The 22,126-nt window shown below is 38.5% G+C and overlaps 11 gene segments (V, D, J or C); all 11 read left to right on the top strand.

Annotated features, from left to right (window-relative positions):
• The first annotated feature begins 643 nt into the window (after positions 1-643).
• LOC115048035 (Ig heavy chain V region 5A-like) lies at positions 644-1,280 on the top strand. The segment is given in 2 exon segments: positions 644-715; positions 800-1,280. Coding segments are annotated over 2 exon segments (348 nt in total).
• A 1,545-nt stretch (positions 1,281-2,825) lies between these two features.
• Positions 2,826-3,454, top strand: LOC115048022 (Ig heavy chain V region MC101-like). The segment is given in 2 exon segments: positions 2,826-2,906; positions 3,003-3,454. Coding segments are annotated over 2 exon segments (360 nt in total).
• Positions 3,455-5,405: 1,951 nt separating this feature from the next.
• Positions 5,406-5,924, top strand: LOC115048052 (Ig heavy chain V region 5A-like). The segment is given in 2 exon segments: positions 5,406-5,424; positions 5,509-5,924. Coding segments are annotated over 2 exon segments (324 nt in total).
• An 851-nt stretch (positions 5,925-6,775) lies between these two features.
• LOC115048003 (Ig heavy chain V region 914-like) lies at positions 6,776-7,238 on the top strand. The segment is given in 2 exon segments: positions 6,776-6,827; positions 6,907-7,238. Coding segments are annotated over 2 exon segments (366 nt in total).
• A 3,266-nt stretch (positions 7,239-10,504) lies between these two features.
• LOC115047248 (immunoglobulin heavy variable 3-30-3-like) lies at positions 10,505-13,233 on the top strand. The segment is given in 4 exon segments: positions 10,505-10,553; positions 10,633-10,934; positions 12,804-12,979; positions 13,068-13,233. Coding segments are annotated over 4 exon segments (693 nt in total).
• A 1,300-nt stretch (positions 13,234-14,533) lies between these two features.
• On the top strand, positions 14,534-15,011 carry LOC115048034 (immunoglobulin heavy variable 3-7-like). The segment is given in 2 exon segments: positions 14,534-14,605; positions 14,690-15,011. Coding segments are annotated over 2 exon segments (348 nt in total).
• Positions 15,012-15,843: 832 nt separating this feature from the next.
• On the top strand, positions 15,844-16,288 carry LOC115048004 (Ig heavy chain V region 6.96-like). The segment is given in 2 exon segments: positions 15,844-15,892; positions 15,972-16,288. Coding segments are annotated over 2 exon segments (366 nt in total).
• A 666-nt stretch (positions 16,289-16,954) lies between these two features.
• LOC115048025 (Ig heavy chain V region MC101-like) lies at positions 16,955-17,571 on the top strand. The segment is given in 2 exon segments: positions 16,955-17,035; positions 17,132-17,571. Coding segments are annotated over 2 exon segments (360 nt in total).
• Positions 17,572-18,415: 844 nt separating this feature from the next.
• LOC115048006 (Ig heavy chain V region 6.96-like) lies at positions 18,416-18,860 on the top strand. The segment is given in 2 exon segments: positions 18,416-18,464; positions 18,544-18,860. Coding segments are annotated over 2 exon segments (366 nt in total).
• Positions 18,861-19,526: 666 nt separating this feature from the next.
• Positions 19,527-20,143, top strand: LOC115048024 (Ig heavy chain V region MC101-like). The segment is given in 2 exon segments: positions 19,527-19,607; positions 19,704-20,143. Coding segments are annotated over 2 exon segments (360 nt in total).
• Positions 20,144-20,984: 841 nt separating this feature from the next.
• LOC115048014 (immunoglobulin heavy variable 3-30-like) lies at positions 20,985-21,593 on the top strand. The segment is given in 2 exon segments: positions 20,985-21,036; positions 21,116-21,593. Coding segments are annotated over 2 exon segments (363 nt in total).
• The last annotated feature ends 533 nt before the right edge of the window (positions 21,594-22,126 follow it).

The raw sequence follows: 22,126 nt of genomic DNA, 5'->3' as shown, positions 1-22,126 counted from the left end.
TTTAAATAGCGTCAATATTTTGATTATGTGGAAATATAAAGTTATGCCTGGAAATGATGTCACATTAAAAGTTATTCATGGCTCAGTTCATAATGATGTTGGAGTTTGTGTTTTCAAACCACTAGAGGTCAGGCAGTGACAATTTTCTGTGTCTTTTGGACCTAAAAGGAAACACTGATATCTGCTGTTGTTATTGATCCCAGCTGACTGACACTTCAGCCCTGGACTGAAAAACACATCACATTTGTTCCTTTTGTTTCCATGAGTGATATCATCACCATTAAATCATCATTTACATTCAAGTTTTTGGAAATTAATTGACTTACAAGTTTTCCAACTTACACGAGCTCATCATTGATTTATTCTTCAGTCAGATGACAAAGCTTGTGATACAGAATGATTTATGTCATATTTTCACATGGAAAAGTTAACATGGACAATTTGAAAATGTTACAATTAATTCTGAAACAAAATGACCTCATTCACTGGAAATATTTTTATTCTGCACATAAAATAGTTTTATTTGTGGAAGCTTCTTTCATGATATAATCTTCCTACTTCCTGATATGTTTGGTTCTATGCAAACTCAGGGACCTTCCTTGTTCCTCAGCTATAAAAACTTCCCATCAGACTGTCAGTGGAGTTCACAGCTCATCACTTTCACCATAAACCATGTTTTCTGTAGCTCTGCTGCTGCTGTTGGCAGCTGGATCCTGTGAGTCTCTCTGGATTTGTCTCACTCAACATTTCTGTGTTTGGAATTGATGAAAAACAAAATGATTTTCTTCCTCATTAACAGGTGTGAAGTGTGAACAGTTGACACAGCCAGACTCTGAGACTGTTCAGCCAGGTCAACGTCTGACCATCACCTGTCAGGTCTCTTATTCTGTTAACAGCTACTACACAGCTTGGATCAGACAACCTGCAGGGAAAGGACTGGAGTGGATTGGAAGCAAATATACTGGAGCTTCATACTACAAAGATTCACTGAAGAACAAGTTCAGCATCGACTTAGACTCTTCCAACAACAGAGTGACTCTAAATGGACAGAATCTGCAGCCTGAAGACTCTGCTGTGTATTACTGTGCCAGAGACTCACAATAACACAAAGCATCAGTAGACCTGAACAAAAAGCCCTCAGTGCCTGAACACTTGATACATGAAGCCACCAGAGGAGGAGCCCTCAGACCACTGATGGTTTCACACCAGCTCACTGAGAAGAACTGACTGAGTAGAAAGTCATTTATACAGAATATGAGCTGATCATCTCAATTCTGTTATTAATTATAATATAATGCCATAGAAGAATTAAAAAATTTTATTTTATTTTTATTTAACACAAAAATAATAAGTTTTTCAGGGTGTTTGTGTGTAAACACTTTTTCTTTATTAAATCAATTTCAGATGAAATCTCAAAGTTATTATGAATCACAAAGTCTTTAATAGAATAAACTTACAATCAGAAGTTACAAGGATTTAATTTTTATTGTAATGATGTTGTGGAATGGAAAAATGGAAATATCAATTGTAATAATTATCTAATAAGAACAATGACAATGCATTTCATTTACCAAAAGATGTATTTCATTATTGATTTGACTGAGTTGTTGGATGTAAGTTCAGTTTCTCTTTGATCAATGTACAGATTCATCATTCATGACAGTATCAACAGCTTTAGTTCTTTCTGGTCGTCCTCAAAGGATTTTAATAACTCCAAATTAAAGTTTCTTCTTCATGAAAAACAATCAATCAATAAACTGCTAAAGTTTCTAATATCATCAATCAAGTGACTTGACTTGTATTAATTATAAACAAAATATAATTTTACAATGTAACCAGAAGGTGCTGAGGAGAAAACACTGTGACTGATATTTTCATGGACAAGATTCAAACACATTGTTTGTGAAACCGTCAAATGAATGACTTCAAAGTTGTCATCACCAAATTCTCCTCAATGATTTCATAAAACACAAAGTGGAGTCACAGTCCAGTCCACCTCTCTGCTCCCTGTGAGGAGGAGTCCATGCAAAACTCAGATGTCTTCCACCTCTACTTATCTGACTGCAGAGAGGAAGACAGAGGACAGTGGACACACAGTTTAACATGATGGACTACAGGACAGGACTGCTGCTGTTAACTCTCTGTTAACGTTAACAGACTCACAGTGACTGGAGCTGGTTGATCAGCTGTACAAAAACCTTCCATGATCACAGAAACGACAAAGTCAATACAACACTCTGCTGAAACCATTCTCAGTGTAATTAAACATGCAGAAAGTATAATTTATACTAAATAACACAGTTTCACAAAGACAACATAGAAATATTAATATTCATTCTTTACTCTGATGGGATTCACGAGAACAAAAACAACCTCCAACAATAGTATTGAATTGAACTATATTTTATATTTTAACCTTTGACCTTCTGGCCTCTGTCTCTGTAATGAAATGATATTTTAACCATCAGAGTTTGAGACCTCTCAGTGAAAAGTTTTAAGCTTTAAGTTTGTACATTTGATGTAAAATCTGTTTCCAATGTAAGATTTGATACAACAACAACAAACTTTGTGTTGGTTCATTTATTCTCAGAAATAGATCTAAAAATGGAAACCTGAATAACTAAGAACTCAGCTGGTCTACGTCATCTGAAGAGATCTTTAATGAGCTTTATGTACGACCAAAAAAGCTTCAGGAAACACACGACTTCCTCCTCTATATATGATCTACATCAGTTTTCACAAAGAAGAAACTTTAATATTCAGCAACATGCAAATGAAGGTTCCTCATAAAGAAGTGAAGTGTGTGTCTGTGTGTCAGTGAGAGGACAGAAGAGCTCACATCAGTTCAGCTTCAACATCAACCATGTTCTCTGTGCTTCTGATACAGCTGCTGGCAGCTGGATCCTGTGAGGAGCTTTCAGTGGATTCACACTAATAAACACTTTAGAAACAGTCAACATTCAGATGACTGATGGAGATAATGCTGATTTCTGTTTCCACAGGTGTGTACAGTATTGATCTCATCCAGCCAGACTCAAAGGTTGTTCAGCCTGGACAGTCTTTGACCATCACCTGTCAGGTCTCTGGTTATTCTCTGACTGATAACAGCTACGGAACAGGTTGGATCAGACAGCGTGAAGGAAAGCCGATGGACTGGATTTGTCATCGGTGGGGAGGAGGAGGCTTTTATCAAAATGAAGCCCTGAAGAACAAGTTCCTGTATCACACATACACTTCTACAAGTTCTGTAACATTAACAGGACAGAATCTGCAGCCTGAAGACTCTGCTGTGTATTACTGTGCCAGAGACTCACAATAACACAAAGCATCAGTAGACCTGAACAAAAAGCCCTCAGTGCCTGAACACTTGATACATGAAGCCACCAGAGGAGGAGCCCTCAGACCACTGATGGTTTCACACCAGCTCACTGTGACAGTAAAGAGGGAAACAGTCTTAAACAGTCCTAACAGTGAATAATACACTGTAATGTTTGCTGTGCTTGCTCTTGGAGGGATATGTTGGGTCTCTTAAACAAATCCATAAAGAGTTTGGTCTGGACGTGCTCTGAATGTAAAGTCCTTTGATGTAGCTGGTATGATTTGGTGCAATATATTCAATTTGATTCAATTTGAATACTTTGATATCATTATCACTAATATTTCATTGCATGTATTTCCACAAACCAACCACCAGTCAGGTCAAACTGTTATAGTTTTGAAATAATTAAATATTTCTGTTGAGGATGAAATAGTTAAAAATAGAACCACTCAAACAAAATATATTTATTTCTGTTATGTTATTGTATCGAAACAAATAAACAAATCAATAGCAAACCGCACACTCATGCAGATACAAAAAGAATAAAAAAAATATGAAGTCTGTAAAAACAATTAATGTTATTAACAGCACAAGGACGTAATTACAGAGAATAAACTATAGAAATAAATTATTTTCCCACAAACTAAGATATAAATCTTTAAATCATGCCGAATCAAAAGTAAGTCAAGTCATGATTAATCAACACAATTACAATAAAGAGAGAAAATGTTTTGATATTAATTTCAACACCATGTCAAATTTTATGAGACAAATACCTTTTTTCTCGAAAGAAACAAGATTCAAGTCACAAGATCCAGCATCTGAAGTCTTTTCTCTCAGTGGGGATTAATACTCTCCAGGTTATGGTCCAGTCCAGTCCACCTCTCTGCTCCCTGTGAGGAGGAGTCCATGCAAAACTCAGATGTCTTCCACCTCTACTTATCTGACTGCAGAGAGGAAGACAGAGGACAGTGGACACACAGTTTAACATGATGGACTACAGGACAGGACTGCTGCTGTTAACTCTCTGCTGGGCAGGTCAAGAGTTTCTCTGATTCTTAGTTTGAAATGGTAGCAGCTTCAAACAGCTGACTCTATGATCTTTTTCTTTCTACAGGTGTTGATGGTCAGACTCTGACAGAATCTGAACCAGCAGTTAAAAGACCTGGAGAATCCCACAGACTGACCTGTTCAGCCTCTGGATTCACATTCAGTGACTACTGGATGGGCTGGATCAGACAGGCTCCTGGAAAAGGACTGGAGTGGGTTGCAACCATTAGCTATGATGGCAGCAGCTACATATATTACTCTCAGTCAGTCCAGGGCCGGTTCACCATCTCCAGAGACAACAGCAAACAGCAGCTGTATCTGCAGATGGACGGTCTGAAGACTGAAGACTCTGCTGTTTATTATTGTGCCAGAGACTCACAGTGACTGGAGCTGGTTGATCAGCTGTACAAAAACCTGATCTCCTGATCACATTTTTGTTTTGATATTTTCTTTTAACACAGAAGGTCATTCAATGTTGACTTAGTTTGCTTCTCCTTTGTTGTAAAATCTGTATGAATTCTGATTTTTAATGCTCTTGACCAGATCACACTCATCTTTCAACTATCCCATTTTTATTTCAACTCAACCCTTCAAGTGTTTTAATATGTCATCTCTTGGAGTAGTGACGCTGTCTGGCTGACACTGACAGACATTTCAAAATCTGCCAAATGGACAAAAAAATCTCCTTCTGAGTTCAACATACACACACAGATCTACAAGGTGATTCCAGCAGGAGCCACATTGCTGCTGCAGGTTAAATTGGGATAAAGAAAGAATAATATTTGTAATTGCTGTGAAATCAAAAGTTAATCAAATCTTGAGAGTGGAAGATAAAGTTTCCTTCTGAACTTTGTCTCCCATTTGAACACTGAACTGAACAGAACTGACAATCCTTCTTAGATAAGACAAGATAAAGTCTCACTTCCATTTTTCCAGATGTTTCTTTTTGGAGGAAAATGTTTTGCAGACAATGAAACCATATTTTCATCTAAACATACAAACCACCTGCGGCAAATTAGACTTTTTACAGAACTGAATGTTGGCAGCTGGATCCTGTGAGTCTCTCTGGATTTGTCTCCCTCAACATTTCTGTGTTTGGAATTCATGAAAAACAAAATGATTTTCTTCCTCTTTAACAGGTGTGAAGTGTGAACAGTTGACACAGCCAGACTCTGAGACTGTTCAGCCAGGTCAACGTCTGACCATCACCTGTCAGGTCTCTTATTCTGTTAGTGACTACTGGACAGCTTGGATCAGACAACCTGCAGGGAAAGAAATGGAGTGGATTGGAAGCAAATATACTGGAGGCTCAGCCTACAAAGATTCACTGAAGAACAAGTTCAGCATCCACTTCGACTCTTCCAACAACAGAGTGACTCTAAATGGACAGAATCTGCAGCCTGAAGACTCTGCTGTGTATTACTGTGCCAGAGACTCACAATAACACAAAGCATCAGTAGACCTGAACAAAAAGCCCTCAGTGCCTGAACACTTGATACATGAAGCCACCAGAGGAGGAGCCCTCAGACCACTGATGGTTTCACACCAGCTCACTGAGAAGAACTGACTGAATAGAAAGTCATTTATACAAAATATGAGCTGATCATCTGAATTTTGTTATTAATTAAAAATAATATTAGATTATAGAAGAATCATTATTTAGTATATTTAGCACGAAAACAATATTTTTTTCAGGGTGTGTGCATGTATACTTTTTTTTTTTTATTAAATCTATTTCAGATGAAATCTCAAACTTATTTTGAATCACAAAGTCTTTAATAGAATAAAGTCACAAGCAGAAGGGACGGGAATTAGAAGGATTTTCAGTCATTAAAAATTTAAATATCATGATCAAATGTTGTAATCATCAAATCATAAGGACAATGAATTTCATTTTCCAAAAGGTCAATATTATTATTGTTTTAATTGAGTTGTTGGATGTAAGTTCACTTTCTCTGTGATCAACGTACAGATTCATCATTCATGACAATATCAACAGCTTTAGTTCTTTCTGGTCGTCCTCAAAGGATTTTCTTCTTCATCAAAAACAATCAATCAATAAACTGCTAAAGTTTCTAATATCATCAATCAAGTGACTTGACTTGTATTAATTATAAACAAAATGTCATTTTACAATGTAACCAGAAGGTGCAGAGGAGAAAACACTGTGACTGATATTTTCATGGACAAGATTCAAACACATTGTTTGTGAAACCGTCAAATGAATGACTTCAAAGTTGTCATCACCAAATTCTCCTCAATGATTTAACAAAACACAAAGTGGAGTCACAGTCCAGTCCACCTCTCTGCTCCCTGTGAGGAGGAGTCCATGCAAAACTCAGATGTCTTCCACCTCTACTTATCTGACTGCAGAGAGGAAGACAGAGGACAGTGGACACACAGTTTAACATGATGGACTACAGGACAGGACTGCTGCTGTTAACTCTCTGCTGGGCAGGTCAAGAGTTTCTCTGATTCTTAGTTTGAAATGGTAGCAGCTTCAAACAGCTGACTCTATGATCTTTTTCTTTCTACAGGTGTTGATGGTCAGACTCTGACAGAATCTGAACCAGCAGTTAAAAGACCTGGAGAATCCCACAGACTGACCTGTTCAGCCTCTGGATTCACATTCAGCAGCCTCTACATGGCCTGGATCAGACAGGCTCCTGGAAAAGGACTGGAGTGGATTGCCTGGATTAGCAATGGTGGTGGCAGCAGCAAATATTACTCTCAGTCAGTCCAGGGCCGGTTCACCATCTCCAGAGACAACAGCAAACAGCAGCTGTATCTGCAGATGGACGGTCTGAAGACTGAAGACTCTGCTGTTTATTATTGTGCCAGAGACTCACAGTGACTGGAGCTGGTTGATCAGCTGTACAAAAACCTTCCTCCCTTATTTCATGTTCTGAAGTGACAGATCATGAAAAAGTTGCATGCTTTCATTTTAATTTGTAAAAAACATTGTGAAAGCTCTCTGTGGAGAAAATGTTCAGAAAAATATCACTTTGCACATAATTATACACACATCCACACACGAATAAAATTAATGTGACCGTGAGTAAAATATTACTCATTATTGTAAATAAATTTTCTTCAAGTCAACCACACATTGTTGGTCCACTTGAAACCTTCAGAAGGCAGTTAAAGCTTTTTTTTTTTTTAATAATTGCTCATCACATTCATTAAACTAACTGATCTTTGAAAACTGACAATAACTTCAAAAATGTTTGACTAATTGTCAGACTTTGTTGTGAAAGACCCAAAGTGTGTGGTAAAGGAATTTACATTCAAGTTTTTGGTTTTTCCAACTTACTCAAGCTCATCATTGATTTATTCTTCAGTCAGATGACAAAGCTTCTTTTATTCTACACATAAAATAATTTTATTTGTGGAAGCTTCTTTCATGATATCATCCTCCTACTTCCAGATATGTTTGGTTCTATGCAAACTCAGGGACCTTCCTTGTTCCTCAGCTATAAAAACTTCCCATCAGACTGTCAGTCTGAAGCCCTCAGTGCCTGAACACTTGATCACCAGAGGAGGAGCCCTCAGACCACTGATGGTTTCACACCAGCTCACTGTGACAGTAAAGGGATAATTTTAAACATCCCCAGAAATGAAAGATGATTGAATGAATAAAAAAACAATTCACCACTTTCAAAATAGACAATATCAGATTCAGAAGAGTTATACACACACACGTATAGATGTGTAGTGCAGTGTAGACTCATTGATCCTGGGAAAGAGTTACATTATAAGGACACAGCAGCAATAATTGTAAAATGAGTAGCTAAGACATGTGGAAAGCATCAAACCACATCTGAAGATGGATGGAATAAAGATCCTCATCAGTGAGTAACACTTTGATATAAAAAAATAAAATGCCTCCTTATAGAGGGTAGACAAGGACACGGACAGAGAACACATGAATGTTAATGCAGTGAGGAGTCACATACATACCTACTTGTAATCAGCATTTTTATCCATTTTGCAGGTTTCTGTGATGGTATCCGTACTTTCTCAACATGCGAGCCATGTGGATGAAAATTTGGAAGATGGATTCAATCTCAACTCTCCTCAATACTCATCACAATTAAAATGTGTCTAATCCAGTTAATTCATTCAAGCTATAAAACAAAAGTCCCTTATTGTGTTTGCTTTCAACAATCTTGGCACAACGCACCAACTAGTGGATCTGCCCTGTTCTGTTTAGGTTGTGACTTGTTCAAACATCAAATGAAAAATCATGTAAATCAAATAAATGAAGCAAATAAAGAAAGACATAAAAGAAGCTGAAATTCATATTTTAAGATAACCAAGAGAAATATTGAGTTCTATTAAATCTATTCACTTGATAACTATTCTGTGAGGAGGAGTCGATGCAAATCTTCATCTCCTCCGTCTATATTTATTTCACTGCAAACAGAAAGCAAACCAAAGTGCTGACAACACATGCAACATGATGACTTTAACAACATGTGTAACATTCCTGCTGCTCTCAGCCGTTCTTGGTGAAGTTCCCTCCTCTATAGTATATTTTTTCTATTATCTAGGTTTGTGTTTGTCTGTTCTAATCAAACAGTTTTTCTCTTCAGGTGTCTGGAGTCAGACTCTGACTGAGTCCCCATCAGTGGTAAAGCTGCCTGGAGAATCCCACAAACTCACCTGTACATATGCAGGAATATCAGATGGCGATGCTGCTATCAGCTGGATCAGACAGGCTGAAGGAAAAGGACTGGAGTGGGTGGCATCTATTTCTGCTCCAAGTGGCAAAAACAAATATTATTCCACATCTGTCAGGGACCGCTTCACCATTTCCAGAGACAACAGCATGGACCAGGTGTATCTGCAGATGAGCAGCCTGAAAACAGAGGACACAGCAGTGTATTACTGTGCCAGAGACACAGTGAGAGACGCTGATAGAAGAGTCATACAAAAACTACTTCCTCAATTTATCATCACTGAGAACATTCACTTCTTTCTGTATTGGATTCATTACTGTGCTGAATTTTTTGAGTTTTTTTTTTTTTTTTCAATATTGAAATAAAAATCCCAATCCTCTTCAATCTCATCAACTTTCTAACACTAGTTTCATATTAGACTTACATTTACAAATTCACCGACAAAAATATGGTCAAAATATGGACAAAAAAGGTTCAAACGAACTTTTGCCTTTTTTGCGTTTTGGATTCATGTCATCACAAATCAAACAATTAAACAATAATGAAATCAATAATAATATTAACAATCACTCTGTTTAGCTCTGTATGCACTGATGTCCATGTTGGTAAAATCTGTCAGGTCTCTCTGCACATTCATTAATCCTCCAAGTGGCAGATAAATAAAGATATGACATAATGAGTGGAAATAAAAGATTTAACTCGGTCTTCTCTTGTATTTTTACTGTAGTGTGTGTGTTAGTGTGTGTGTGTGTGTGTGTGAAGACTTTTTCTTTATGAAATCCATTTCAGATGAGATCTCAAAGTTAATATGAATCACACAGTCTTTAATAGAAGATACAAGTATTTACTTTCTCCTGTAATGATGCTGGAAAAATATTCTCAATTAAATAATTTAAAAATGTATAATAAAAAAATGGAAATATCAGTTGTCATACTTACCAGATAATAATATTGACAATGCATTTCATTTTGCAAAAGGTCTATATCATTATTGATTTGATTGAGTTGTTGGATGTAAGTTCAGTTTCTCTGTGATCAATGTACAGATTCATCATTCATGACAGTATCAACAGCTTTAGTTCTTTCTGGTCATCTTCACGATGATATTAATCAATGACATATTCAGTATGATGAAAGTGACTTGACTTGTATTAACTATAAACAAAAAGTCATTTTACAATGTAACCAGAAGGTGCTGAGGAGAAAACACTGTGACTGATATTTTCATGGACAAGATTCAAACACATTGTTTGTGAAACCGTCAAATGAATGACTTCAAAGTTGTCATCACCAAATTCTCCTCAATGATTTAACAAAACACAAAGTGGAGTCACAGTCCAGTCCACCTCTCTGCTCCCTGTGAGGAGGAGTCCATGCAAAACTCAGATGTCTTCCACCTCTACTTATCTGACTGCAGAGAGGAAGACAGAGGACAGTGGACACACAGTTTAACATGATGGACTACAGGACAGGACTGCTGCTGTTAACTCTCTGCTGGGCAGGTCAAGAGTTTCTCTGATTCTTAGTTTGAAATGGTAGCAGCTTCAAACAGCTGACTCTATGATCTTTTTCTTTCTACAGGTGTTGATGGTCAGACTCTGACAGAATCTGAACCAGCAGTTAAAAGACCTGGAGAATCCCACAGACTGACCTGTTCAGCCTCTGGATTCACATTCAGCAGCTATGCAATGGGCTGGATCAGACAGGCTCCTGGAAAAGGACTGGAGTGGATTGCATTTATTTACGCTGGTGGCAGCACCAAATTTTACTCTCAGTCAGTCCAGGGCCGGTTCACCATCTCCAGAGACGACAGCAAACAGCAGCTGTATCTGCAGATGGACGGTCTGAAGACTGAAGACTCTGCTGTTTATTGTTGTGCCAGAGACTCACAGTGACTGGAGCTGGTTGATCAGCTGTACAAAAACCTTCAGTCCTCATATGACAACCTCACTATAATTGGTTCAACTATGATTTGGGAATCAGTGATATTTTAATCATTTTTTCCAGCCTCAGATTTTGTTTTGAGTCATTGAACTTCACCAACCTTTTGAATTTACCTCAAAATAATTGTCCTCAAGCACAATCACTAGACTACAAAGAACAACTGCACTTTAAAATGGTGAGTTCACAGATGACGAATCTCTTCAGAAGACTAAATTGAAACTTTTGGAAATGATTTCTGAGCATTGATGAATATAAAAACCATCTTTCTGAACAGACACATTTTTCTACAACTTTTCACTATTAGATAAAAAAAATTTTGATTGAGAATTTTTTTCCTGTTGAACTCAGTGGTTCATCTTTTGCATATCCTTGTACAGGTTTCATTTCCTAAGTAGCTCATTTCTTGTCAAAGCTCCAGGTGTCTCTTTGGCTTCAAAAAACATAATTTGCATTTCGAAAAATGTCTGTCGAAAAAAAGACTGTCAAGCAACTGCAAAGTCAAATTGTCAATAAGATGATGGTGTTTTCATTAACTAAATGAGATGAGTAAATAAAGATGTCTGAGGCCTCCTCCTCTGTGGAGGGATGCTTCCTCTACTGCGGGGTGCCCAACCTTTTTTGGCCCAAGATCAACTTTTCAAGTAGCCAGCCTCCAGAGATCTACCAGTCCAGTTTCAACATGACAAACCCCCACACATCGTTTCCAGCCTGCAGTAACTAACCTCACAACACTGTCCCATAACCATTTGACATCATCACATCACAAACCCTCCCTCCTCTCTCAAACAAACACACACAAACCAGTCTGCATAGGCCGCTGTAACACAAACCCACTTTCTCTGCTTCTCTCTCTGTCACACACACACACACACACACATACAATTGGCAGTCTGCATTGGGAGCCATAGCTGTAACTGACCTTAATATGAACCAAACAGAAAAATAAACCAGATACCAAACTGGTAGATCTCACAGTTTGGAAAAAAGAAACCACTTCCTACCTTAGTGGGAGACCAGGCACTGGGAGGAGGAAGCTAGTTTCTGTAGTCAGGACTATAGCAGCTGGTTAAAAGGTGGTCATCAGTCATTGTTGATCTGTACTTGGACTTGATGATTTTTGTGTGTGTTGAAGCAGACTCTCACAAATTAGTTGATTAATTTCAATGTCATTTTGCAATTTCCAGATGTCATTCTCAGCAGAGCTGTTTATTACTGTGCCAGAGACTCACAGTGACTGGAGCTGGTTGATCAGCTGTACAAAACTTCCCTCCCTTATTTCATGTTCTGAAGTGACAGATCATTAAAAAAAAAAAAAAAGCTTTCATTTTCCAAACAAAAGACTGACTTATTCATGATGTCCATAAGATGGAGTTAAAAATATGACCAGCTACACAACTAAAGGTTAGGCCTGTTGTTCTCTTGATAAACAGAAGATAAAGTCATCCAAAGAGCTCCAGAACAGAGAAACTACAATGAGCATTGAAATTTCATGGCCGAGGTTACAGGTGCATATATGAGCCACTTGTATGAAAAACACCCAAATACTCCATCTGGTCATTGTAGTGCCGAAGTGTGTGTGTGGCTGCTGTGCTGGCCCCCTCTCTCTAGCCCAAGGTGGATGTCTCTGCCACGAATAAAGGTGTTTTGCATTCCCTGGAGCAAATATGTCAGCTTTATTACAATATAAGAATCTAAAATTTCAGGAAAATAGGCATAAGGCAAAATAAACAGAACACTCCAAGACAATAAATGGATGGTAGAAATGGGTTACATGTCCTCAATAAGAAGGTGGAGTCTGCTCTGCACAGCAACCAAGGAAGGCTGTGGGAGACAAGAAGGATGGCGATGGCGTACCTGGTAAGGTACTCAGAGCGTGTGTCGACCAACTGGCTGGAGTTTTCAACAGCATCTTCAACCTGTCCCTGTCGCAGGCTTTCATCCCACCCTGCCTCAAAGCCTCCACCATCATCCCCGTCCCCAAGAAGTCAGCAGTGGAGAGCATCAATGACTACAGTTGCACTTACACCTGTGGTCATGAAGTGCTTTGAAAGACTGATCTCTCAACACATCAGGGCCTGTCTGCCTCCCACTCTGGACCCCCACCAGTTTGCCTACACAGAGGATGCTATCACCATAGCGCTCCACACTGCGCTGAGCCACCTGGAGCACCTGGGGAGCTCTTCTTGGACTTCAGCTCAGCATTCAATCACATCACCCCGATGCCCCATCTGCCTGTAGATCAAGGACTTCATCACAGACCGCCCACAGTCCGTGAAACTTGGCCCCAACCTCTCCTCCACCATCACACTCAGCACCAGCTCCCCTCAAGGATGTGTATTGAGCCCCCTCCTGTTTTTCATCTTTACACACATGACTGCTCCCCGACCCATCTCTCAAACAGCATCATCAAGTTTGCAGATGATACCACCGTGGTCGGGCTGAGCTGATATCTGCACTAAAGAGAATAAACAATATGGAATAAATGCTACCAAAGGACACAGTTGATGTCAAGAAAACAAAGCAGTTGGTTCAATCTAAAACAGTTCAGTGCTATCAAAGTTAAAATACAACAAGCCAAAGACAAAACAGCAGCTGCTTCAGACCGTGCCATAAAGGGGCTTTGGGGCAAAACAGACTTCAGGAACCAACATGTGACCGAGGAGCTGACCCAGTTCTGTGGGGGGACGTTCACAGGCCGACACGTTCCTGCAGCCTGAACAGTGTTCCTACGACAGTTTTCAACCCCTTCTCCATCAGGGTGTGGTGGCTGCTGGAGCCAATCACAGCTGGCATCTCCAAGTAAAAATAAAATAAAAATATATTTATTTTACTAATATAAACGAAATAATCATAAAAAAGCAATCAATAAAACCTATCATGCTTATTTAAAGTGTCAGTATTTTGATTATTATCTGGAAATACAAAGTTATGCCTGGAAATGATGTCACATTAAAAGTTATTCATGGCTCAGTTCATAATGATGTTGGAGTTTGTGTTTTCAAACCACTAGAGGTCAGGCAGTGACAATTTTCTGTGTCTTTTGGACCTAAAAGGAAACACTGATATCTGCGGTTGTTATTGATCCCAGCTGACTGACACTTCAGCCCTGGACTGAAAAACACATCACATTTGTTCCTTTTGTTTCCGTGAGTGCACATCATCACCATTAAATCATCATTTACATTCAAGTTTTTGGAAATAATTTTTAGTGACTTACAAGTTTTCCAACTTACACGAGCTCATCATTGATTTATTCTTCAGTCAGATGACAAAGCTTGTGATACAGAATGATTTCTGTCGTATTTACAGATGGAAAAGTTAACATGGACAATTTGAAAATGTTACATTTCAATCTGAAGTAAAATCACATTATTCACTGGATTTTTTTTTTTTTATTCTGCACATAAAATAATTTTATTTGTGGAAGCTTCTTTCATGATATCATCCTCCTACTTCCAGATATGTTTGGTTCTATGCAAACTCAGGGACCTTCCTTGTTCCTCAGCTATAAAAACTTCCCATCAGACTGTCAGTGGAGTTCACAGCTCATCACTTTCACCATAAACCATGTTTTCTGTAGCTCTGCTGCTGCTGTTGGCAGCTGGATCCTGTGAGTCTCTCTGGATTTGTCTCACTCAACATTTCTGTGTTTGGAATTGATGAAAAACAAAATGATTTTCTTCCTCTTTAACAGGTGTGAAGTGTGAACAGTTGACACAGCCAGACTCTGAGACTGTTCAGCCAGGTCAACGTCTGACCATCACCTGTCAGGTCTCTTATTCTGTTAACAGCTACTGGACAGCTTGGATCAGACAACCTGCAGGGAAAGGACTGGAGTGGATTGGAAGTAGAGTGGGCAGCAGCTCATACTACAAAGATTCACTGAAGAACAAGTTCAGCATCGACTTAGACTCTTCCAACAACAGAGTGACTCTAAATGGACAGAATCTGCAGCCTGAAGACTCTGCTGTGTATTACTGTGCCAGAGACTCACAATAACAGAAAGCATCAGTAGACCTGAACAAAAAGCCCTCAGTGCCTGAACACTTGATACATGAAGCCACCAGAGGAGGAGCCCTCAGACCACTGATGGTTTCACACCAGCTCACTGAGAAGAACTGACTGAATAAAAAGTCTGATATTAATTATATTATTAGACCATTGAGACCATCTGAAGTTACAAAAAATTACTTTTTCCTGTAAACATGTTGGAAATAGATTTTATATAATTAAAAATTATGAATTTATGAAAATTTAGGAAAATGAATTTGGTAATTCACAATTACCAAATAATAATTATGACAATGCATTTCATTTTCCAAAATGTCTCTATTATTATTAATTTGATTTAGTTGTTGGATGTAAGTTCAGTTTCTCTTTGATCAATGTACAGATTCATCATTCATGACAGTATCAACAGCTTTACTCTTTCTGGTCGTCCTCACAATGACTTTAATCAATTACATAAATTTTTCTTATTGATTAAAAAGTCAGAATAATCAATGAACATTTAGAGTTTTTAATGTGATGAAAGTGACTTTACTTGTATGACCTCTAAACAAAATGTCATTTTGAAATGTAACCAGAAGCTGCTGAGGAGAAAACAGTTACTGATATTTTCATGGACAAGATTCAAACACATTGTTTGTAAAACCGTCAAATGAATGACTTCAAAGTTGTCATCACCAAATTCTCCTCAATGATTTAACAAAACACAAAGTGGAGTCACAGTCCAGTCCACCTCTCTGCTCCCTGTGAGGAGGAGTCCATGCAAAACTCAGATGTCTTCCACCTCTACTTATCTGACTGCAGAGAGGAAGACAGAGGACAGTGGACACACAGTTTAACATGATGGACTACAGGACAGGACTGCTGCTGTTAACTCTCTGCTGGGCAGGTCAAGAGTTTCTCTGATTCTTAGTTTGAAATGGTAGCAGCTTCAAACAGCTGACTCTATGATCTTTTTCTTTCTACAGGTGTTGATGGTCAGACTCTGACAGAATCTGAACCAGCAGTTAAAAGACCTGGAGAATCCCACAGACTGACCTGTTCAGCCTCTGGATTCACATTCAGCAGCTACTGGATGCATTGGGTCAGACAGGCTCCTGGAAAAGGACTGGAGTGGATCGCAGCCATTAGCAATGGTGGTGGCAGCAGCAAATATTACTCTCAGTCAGTCCAGGGCCGGTTCACCATCTCCAGAGACGACAGCAAACAGCAGCTGTATCTGCAGATGGACCGTCTGAAGACTGAAGACTCTGCTGTTTATTATTGTGCCAGAGACTCACAGTGACTGGAGCTGGTTGATCAGCTGTACAAAAACCTTCAATGATCATAGAGAACACAACATCAACACAGCACTCTGCTGAAACCATTCTCAGTGTAATTAAACATCCAGAAAGTATCATTTATACAAAATAACACAGTTTTACAAACACAAGTAAAAATATTAATATTCATTCTTTACTCTGATGGGATTCACTAGAACAACAACAACCTCCAACAATAGTATTGATAGGAACTATATATAATATTTTAACCTTTGACCTTCTGGCCTCTGTCTCTGTAATGAAATTATATTTTAACCATCAGAGTTTAAGACCTCTCAGTGAAAAGTTTTAACCTTTAAGTTTGTACATTTGATGTAAAAACTGTTTCCAATGTAAGATTTGATACAACAACAACAAACTTTGTGTTGGTTCATTTATTCTAATACATAGATATAAAAATGGAAACCTGAATAGATAGGAACTCAGCTGGTCTACGTCATCTGAAGAGATCTTTAATGAGCTTTATGTACGACCAAAAAAGCTTCAGCTATCTGCAGGAAACACACGACTTCCTCCTCTATATATGATCTACATCAGTTTTCACAAAGATGAAACTTTAATATTCAGCAACATGCAAATGAAGGTTCCTCATAAAGAAGTGAAGTGTGTGTCTGTGTGTCAGTGAGAGGACAGAAGAGCTCACATCAGTTCAGCTTCAACATCAACCATGTTCTCTGTGCTTCTGATACAGCTGCTGGCAGCTGGATCCTGTGAGGAGCTTTCAGTGGATTCACACTAATAAACACTTTAGAAACAGTCAACATTCAGATGACTGATGGAGATAATGCTGATTTCTGTTTCCACAGGTGTGTACAGTATTGATCTCATCCAGCCAGACTCAAAGGTTGTTCAGCCTGGACAGTCTTTGACCATCACCTGTCAGGTCTCTGGTTATTCTCTGACTGATAACAGCTACGCAACAGGTTGGATCAGACAGCGTGAAGGAAAACCGATGGACTGGATTTGTCATCGGTGGGGAGGAGGAGACTTTTATCAAAATGAAGCCCTGAAGAACAAGTTCCTGTATCAGACATACACTTCTACAAGTTCTGTAACATTAACAGGACAGAATCTGCAGCCTGAAGACTCTGCTGTGTATTACTGTGCCAGAGACTCACAATAACACAAAGCATCAGTAGACCTGAACAAAAAGCCCTCAGTGCCTGAACACTTGATACATGAAGCCACCAGAGGAGGAGCCCTCAGACCACTGATGGTTTCACACCAGCTCACTGCGACAGTAAAGAGGGAAACAGTCTTAAACAGTCATAACAGTGAATAATACACTGTAATGTTTGCTGTGCTTGCTCTTGGAGGGATATGTTGGGTCTCATTATCAAATCCATAAAGAGTTTGGTCTGCACTTGCTCTGTATATAAAGTGCTTTGATGTAGGTGGTATGATTTGGTGCATTATTTTCAATTTGAATATTTTGATATCGTAATCACTAATATTTCATTGCATGTATTTCCACAAACGAAAATAAGTCAGTTTTAAAATAATTAAATATTTCTGTTGACGAGCAAATAATTAAAAGTAAAACCCCTCAGACAACATATTTTTGTTTCTGTTATGTCATTGTATAGAAACAAATGAACAAATCAACAACAAATCACACACATACAGGAATGAAAATTAAAAAAAAAAAAAAAACAAACGTATGAAGTCTGTAAAAACAATTAACGTTATTCACAGCACAAGGATCTAATTAGTGAGAATAAACTACAGAAATGAATTACGTTCCTACAGAGTAAGAAAGAAATAAATCTTTAAATGATGTGGAATCAAAAGTGAGTTGTCATGATTAATCAACACAATTACAGTAAAGAGAGAAAATGTTTTGATATTCATTTCAACACCATGTCGAATGTTATGAGACAAATGTGTTTTTTGTCGAAAGAAACAATGTTCAAGTCACAACATCAAACACTTTTCTCTCAGTGGGGATTAATACTCTCCAGGTTATGGTCCAGTCCAGACCACCTCTCTGCTCCCTGTGAGGAGGAGTCCATGCAAAACTCAGATGTCTTCCACCTCTACTTATCTGACTGCAGAGAGGAAGACAGAGGACAGTGGACACACAGTTTAACATGATGGACTACAGGACAGGACTGCTGCTGTTAACTCTCTGCTGGGCAGGTCAAGAGTTTCTCTGATTCTTAGTTTGAAATGGTAGCAGCTTCAAACAGCTGACTCTATGATCTTTTTCTTTCTACAGGTGTTGATGGTCAGACTCTGACAGAATCTGAACCAGCAGTTAAAAGACCTGGAGAATCCCACAGACTGACCTGTTCAGCCTCTGGATTCACATTCAGCAGCTACTGGATGCATTGGGTCAGACAGGCTCCTGGAAAAGGACTGGAGTGGATCGCAGCCATTAGCAATGGTGGTGGCAGCAGCAAATATTACTCTCAGTCAGTCCAGGGCCGGTTCACCATCTCCAGAGACGACAGCAAACAGCAGCTGTATCTGCAGATGGACCGTCTGAAGACTGAAGACTCTGCTGTTTATTATTGTGCCAGAGACTCACAGTGACTGGAGCTGGTTGATCAGCTGTACAAAAACCTTCAATGATCATAGAGAACACAACATCAACACAGCACTCTGCTGAAACCATTCTCAGTGTAATTAAACATCCAGAAAGTATCATTTATACAAAATAACACAGTTTTACAAACACAAGTAAAAATATTAATATTCATTCTTTACTCTGATGGGATTCACTAGAACAACAACAACCTCCAACAATAGTATTGATAGGAACTATATATAATATTTTAACCTTTGACCTTCTGGCCTCTGTCTCTGTAATGAAATTATATTTTAACCATCAGAGTTTAAGACCTCTCAGTGAAAAGTTTTAACCTTTAAGTTTGTACATTTGATGTAAAAACTGTTTCCAATGTAAGATTTGATACAACAACAACAAACTTTGTGTTGGTTCATTTATTCTAATACATAGATATAAAAATGGAAACCTGAATAGATAGGAACTCAGCTGGTCTACGTCATCTGAAGAGATCTTTAATGAGCTTTATGTACGACCAAAAAAGCTTCAGCTATCTGCAGGAAACACACGACTTCCTCCTCTATATATGATCTACATCAGTTTTCACAAAGATGAAACTTTAATATTCAGCAACATGCAAATGAAGGTTCCTCATAAAGAAGTGAAGTGTGTGTCTGTGTGTCAGTGAGAGGACAGAAGAGCTCACATCAGTTCAGCTTCAACATCAACCATGTTCTCTGTGCTTCTGATACAGCTGCTGGCAGCTGGATCCTGTGAGGAGCTTTCAGTGGATTCACACTAATAAACACTTTAGAAACAGTCAACATTCAGATGACTGATGGAGATAATGCTGATTTCTGTTTCCACAGGTGTGTACAGTATTGATCTCATCCAGCCAGACTCAAAGGTTGTTCAGCCTGGACAGTCTTTGACCATCACCTGTCAGGTCTCTGGTTATTCTCTGACTGATAACAGCTACGCAACAGGTTGGATCAGACAGCGTGAAGGAAAACCGATGGACTGGATTTGTCATCGGTGGGGAGGAGGAGACTTTTATCAAAATGAAGCCCTGAAGAACAAGTTCCTGTATCAGACATACACTTCTACAAGTTCTGTAACATTAACAGGACAGAATCTGCAGCCTGAAGACTCTGCTGTGTATTACTGTGCCAGAGACTCACAATAACACAAAGCATCAGTAGACCTGAACAAAAAGCCCTCAGTGCCTGAACACTTGATACATGAAGCCACCAGAGGAGGAGCCCTCAGACCACTGATGGTTTCACACCAGCTCACTGCGACAGTAAAGAGGGAAACAGTCTTAAACAGTCATAACAGTGAATAATACACTGTAATGTTTGCTGTGCTTGCTCTTGGAGGGATATGTTGGGTCTCATTATCAAATCCATAAAGAGTTTGGTCTGCACTTGCTCTGTATATAAAGTGCTTTGATGTAGGTGGTATGATTTGGTGCATTATTTTCAATTTGAATATTTTGATATCGTAATCACTAATATTTCATTGCATGTATTTCCACAAACGAAAATAAGTCAGTTTTAAAATAATTAAATATTTCTGTTGACGAGCAAATAATTAAAAGTAAAACCCCTCAGACAACATATTTTTGTTTCTGTTATGTCATTGTATAGAAACAAATGAACAAATCAACAACAAATCACACACATACAGGAATGAAAATTAAAAAAAAAAAAAAAACAAACGTATGAAGTCTGTAAAAACAATTAACGTTATTCACAGCACAAGGATCTAATTAGTGAGAATAAACTACAGAAATGAATTACGTTCCTACAGAGTAAGAAAGAAATAAATCTTTAAATGATGTGGAATCAAAAGTGAGTTGTCATGATTAATCAACACAATTACAGTAAAGAGAGAAAATGTTTTGATATTCATTTCAACACCATGTCGAATGTTATGAGACAAATGTGTTTTTTGTCGAAAGAAACAATGTTCAAGTCACAACATCAAACACTTTTCTCTCAGTGGGGATTAATACTCTCCAGGTTATGGTCCAGTCCAGACCACCTCTCTGCTCCCTGTGAGGAGGAGTCCATGCAAAACTCAGATGTCTTCCACCTCTACTTATCTGACTGCAGAGAGGAAGACAGAGGACAGTGGACACACAGTTTAACATGATGGACTACAGGACAGGACTGCTGCTGTTAACTCTCTGCTGGGCAGGTCAAGAGTTTCTCTGATTCTTAGTTTGAAATGGTAGCAGCTTCAAACAGCTGACTCTATGATCTTTTTCTTTCTACAGGTGTTGATGGTCAGACTCTGACAGAATCTGAACCAGCAGTTAAAAGACCTGGAGAATCCCACAGACTGACCTGTTCAGCCTCTGGATTCACATTCAGTGACTACGGGATGGGCTGGATCAGACAGGCTCCTGGAAAAGGACTGGAGTGGATTGCTATCATAAGATCTGACAGTGGTGAGATCTACTACTCTCAGTCAGTCCAGGGCCGGTTCACCATCTCCAGAGACAACAGCAAACAGCAGCTGTATCTGCAGATGGACGGTCTGAAGACTGAAGACTCTGCTGTTTATTATTGTGCCAGAGACTCACAGTGACTGGAGTTGGTTGATCAGCTGTACAAAAACCTTCAGTCCTCATATGACAACCTCACTATAATTGGTTCAACTATGATTTTGGAATCAGTGATATTTTTATCATTCTTTAATCTGTCTTTAAACGGTAAAGTTCAAGCCGCAATTAAATTACTGAACTTCACCAACCTTTTGAATTTACCTCAAAATAATTGTCCTCAAGGACAATCACTACACTACAAAGAACAACTGCACTTTAAAATAGTGAGTTCACAGATGATGAATCTCTGCAGAAGATTACAGTGAAATTATTGGAAAATATTTATGAGCATTGATGGATTTAAAAATAATCTTTCAACAGACATGTTTTTCCACCACTTTTCATCTTCTCAATTTTAAATAATAATCAACAAAAATATATTTTTTGATTGAGAAAAAATTTCCTGTTGAACTCAGTGGGTCATCTTTTGCATATCCTCATTCAGGTTTCATTTCCTAAGTAGTTCATTTCTTCTCAAAGTTCCAGGTGTCTCTGTGGCTTCAAAAACCACAATTTGCATTTAGAAAAATTTAAAATTATGGACAGTTAACCAGCTGCAAAGTGAAATACTCAATAAGACCAAGGTGTTTTCATTAAAAAAATTAGATAAGCAAATAAAGATGCAAACCAAAAGACAAATTCAATATTAAGTCGATGAAAAGTCAGCTGAATTAAAGTCAT

Source organism: Echeneis naucrates, chromosome 8, assembly GCF_900963305.1.
Source record: "Echeneis naucrates chromosome 8, fEcheNa1.1, whole genome shotgun sequence".
NCBI classification, from domain to species: domain Eukaryota; kingdom Metazoa; phylum Chordata; class Actinopteri; order Carangiformes; family Echeneidae; genus Echeneis; species Echeneis naucrates.
Note: the sequence above shows the minus strand (reverse complement) of the source record. Positions and strands in the feature narration are given on the sequence as shown.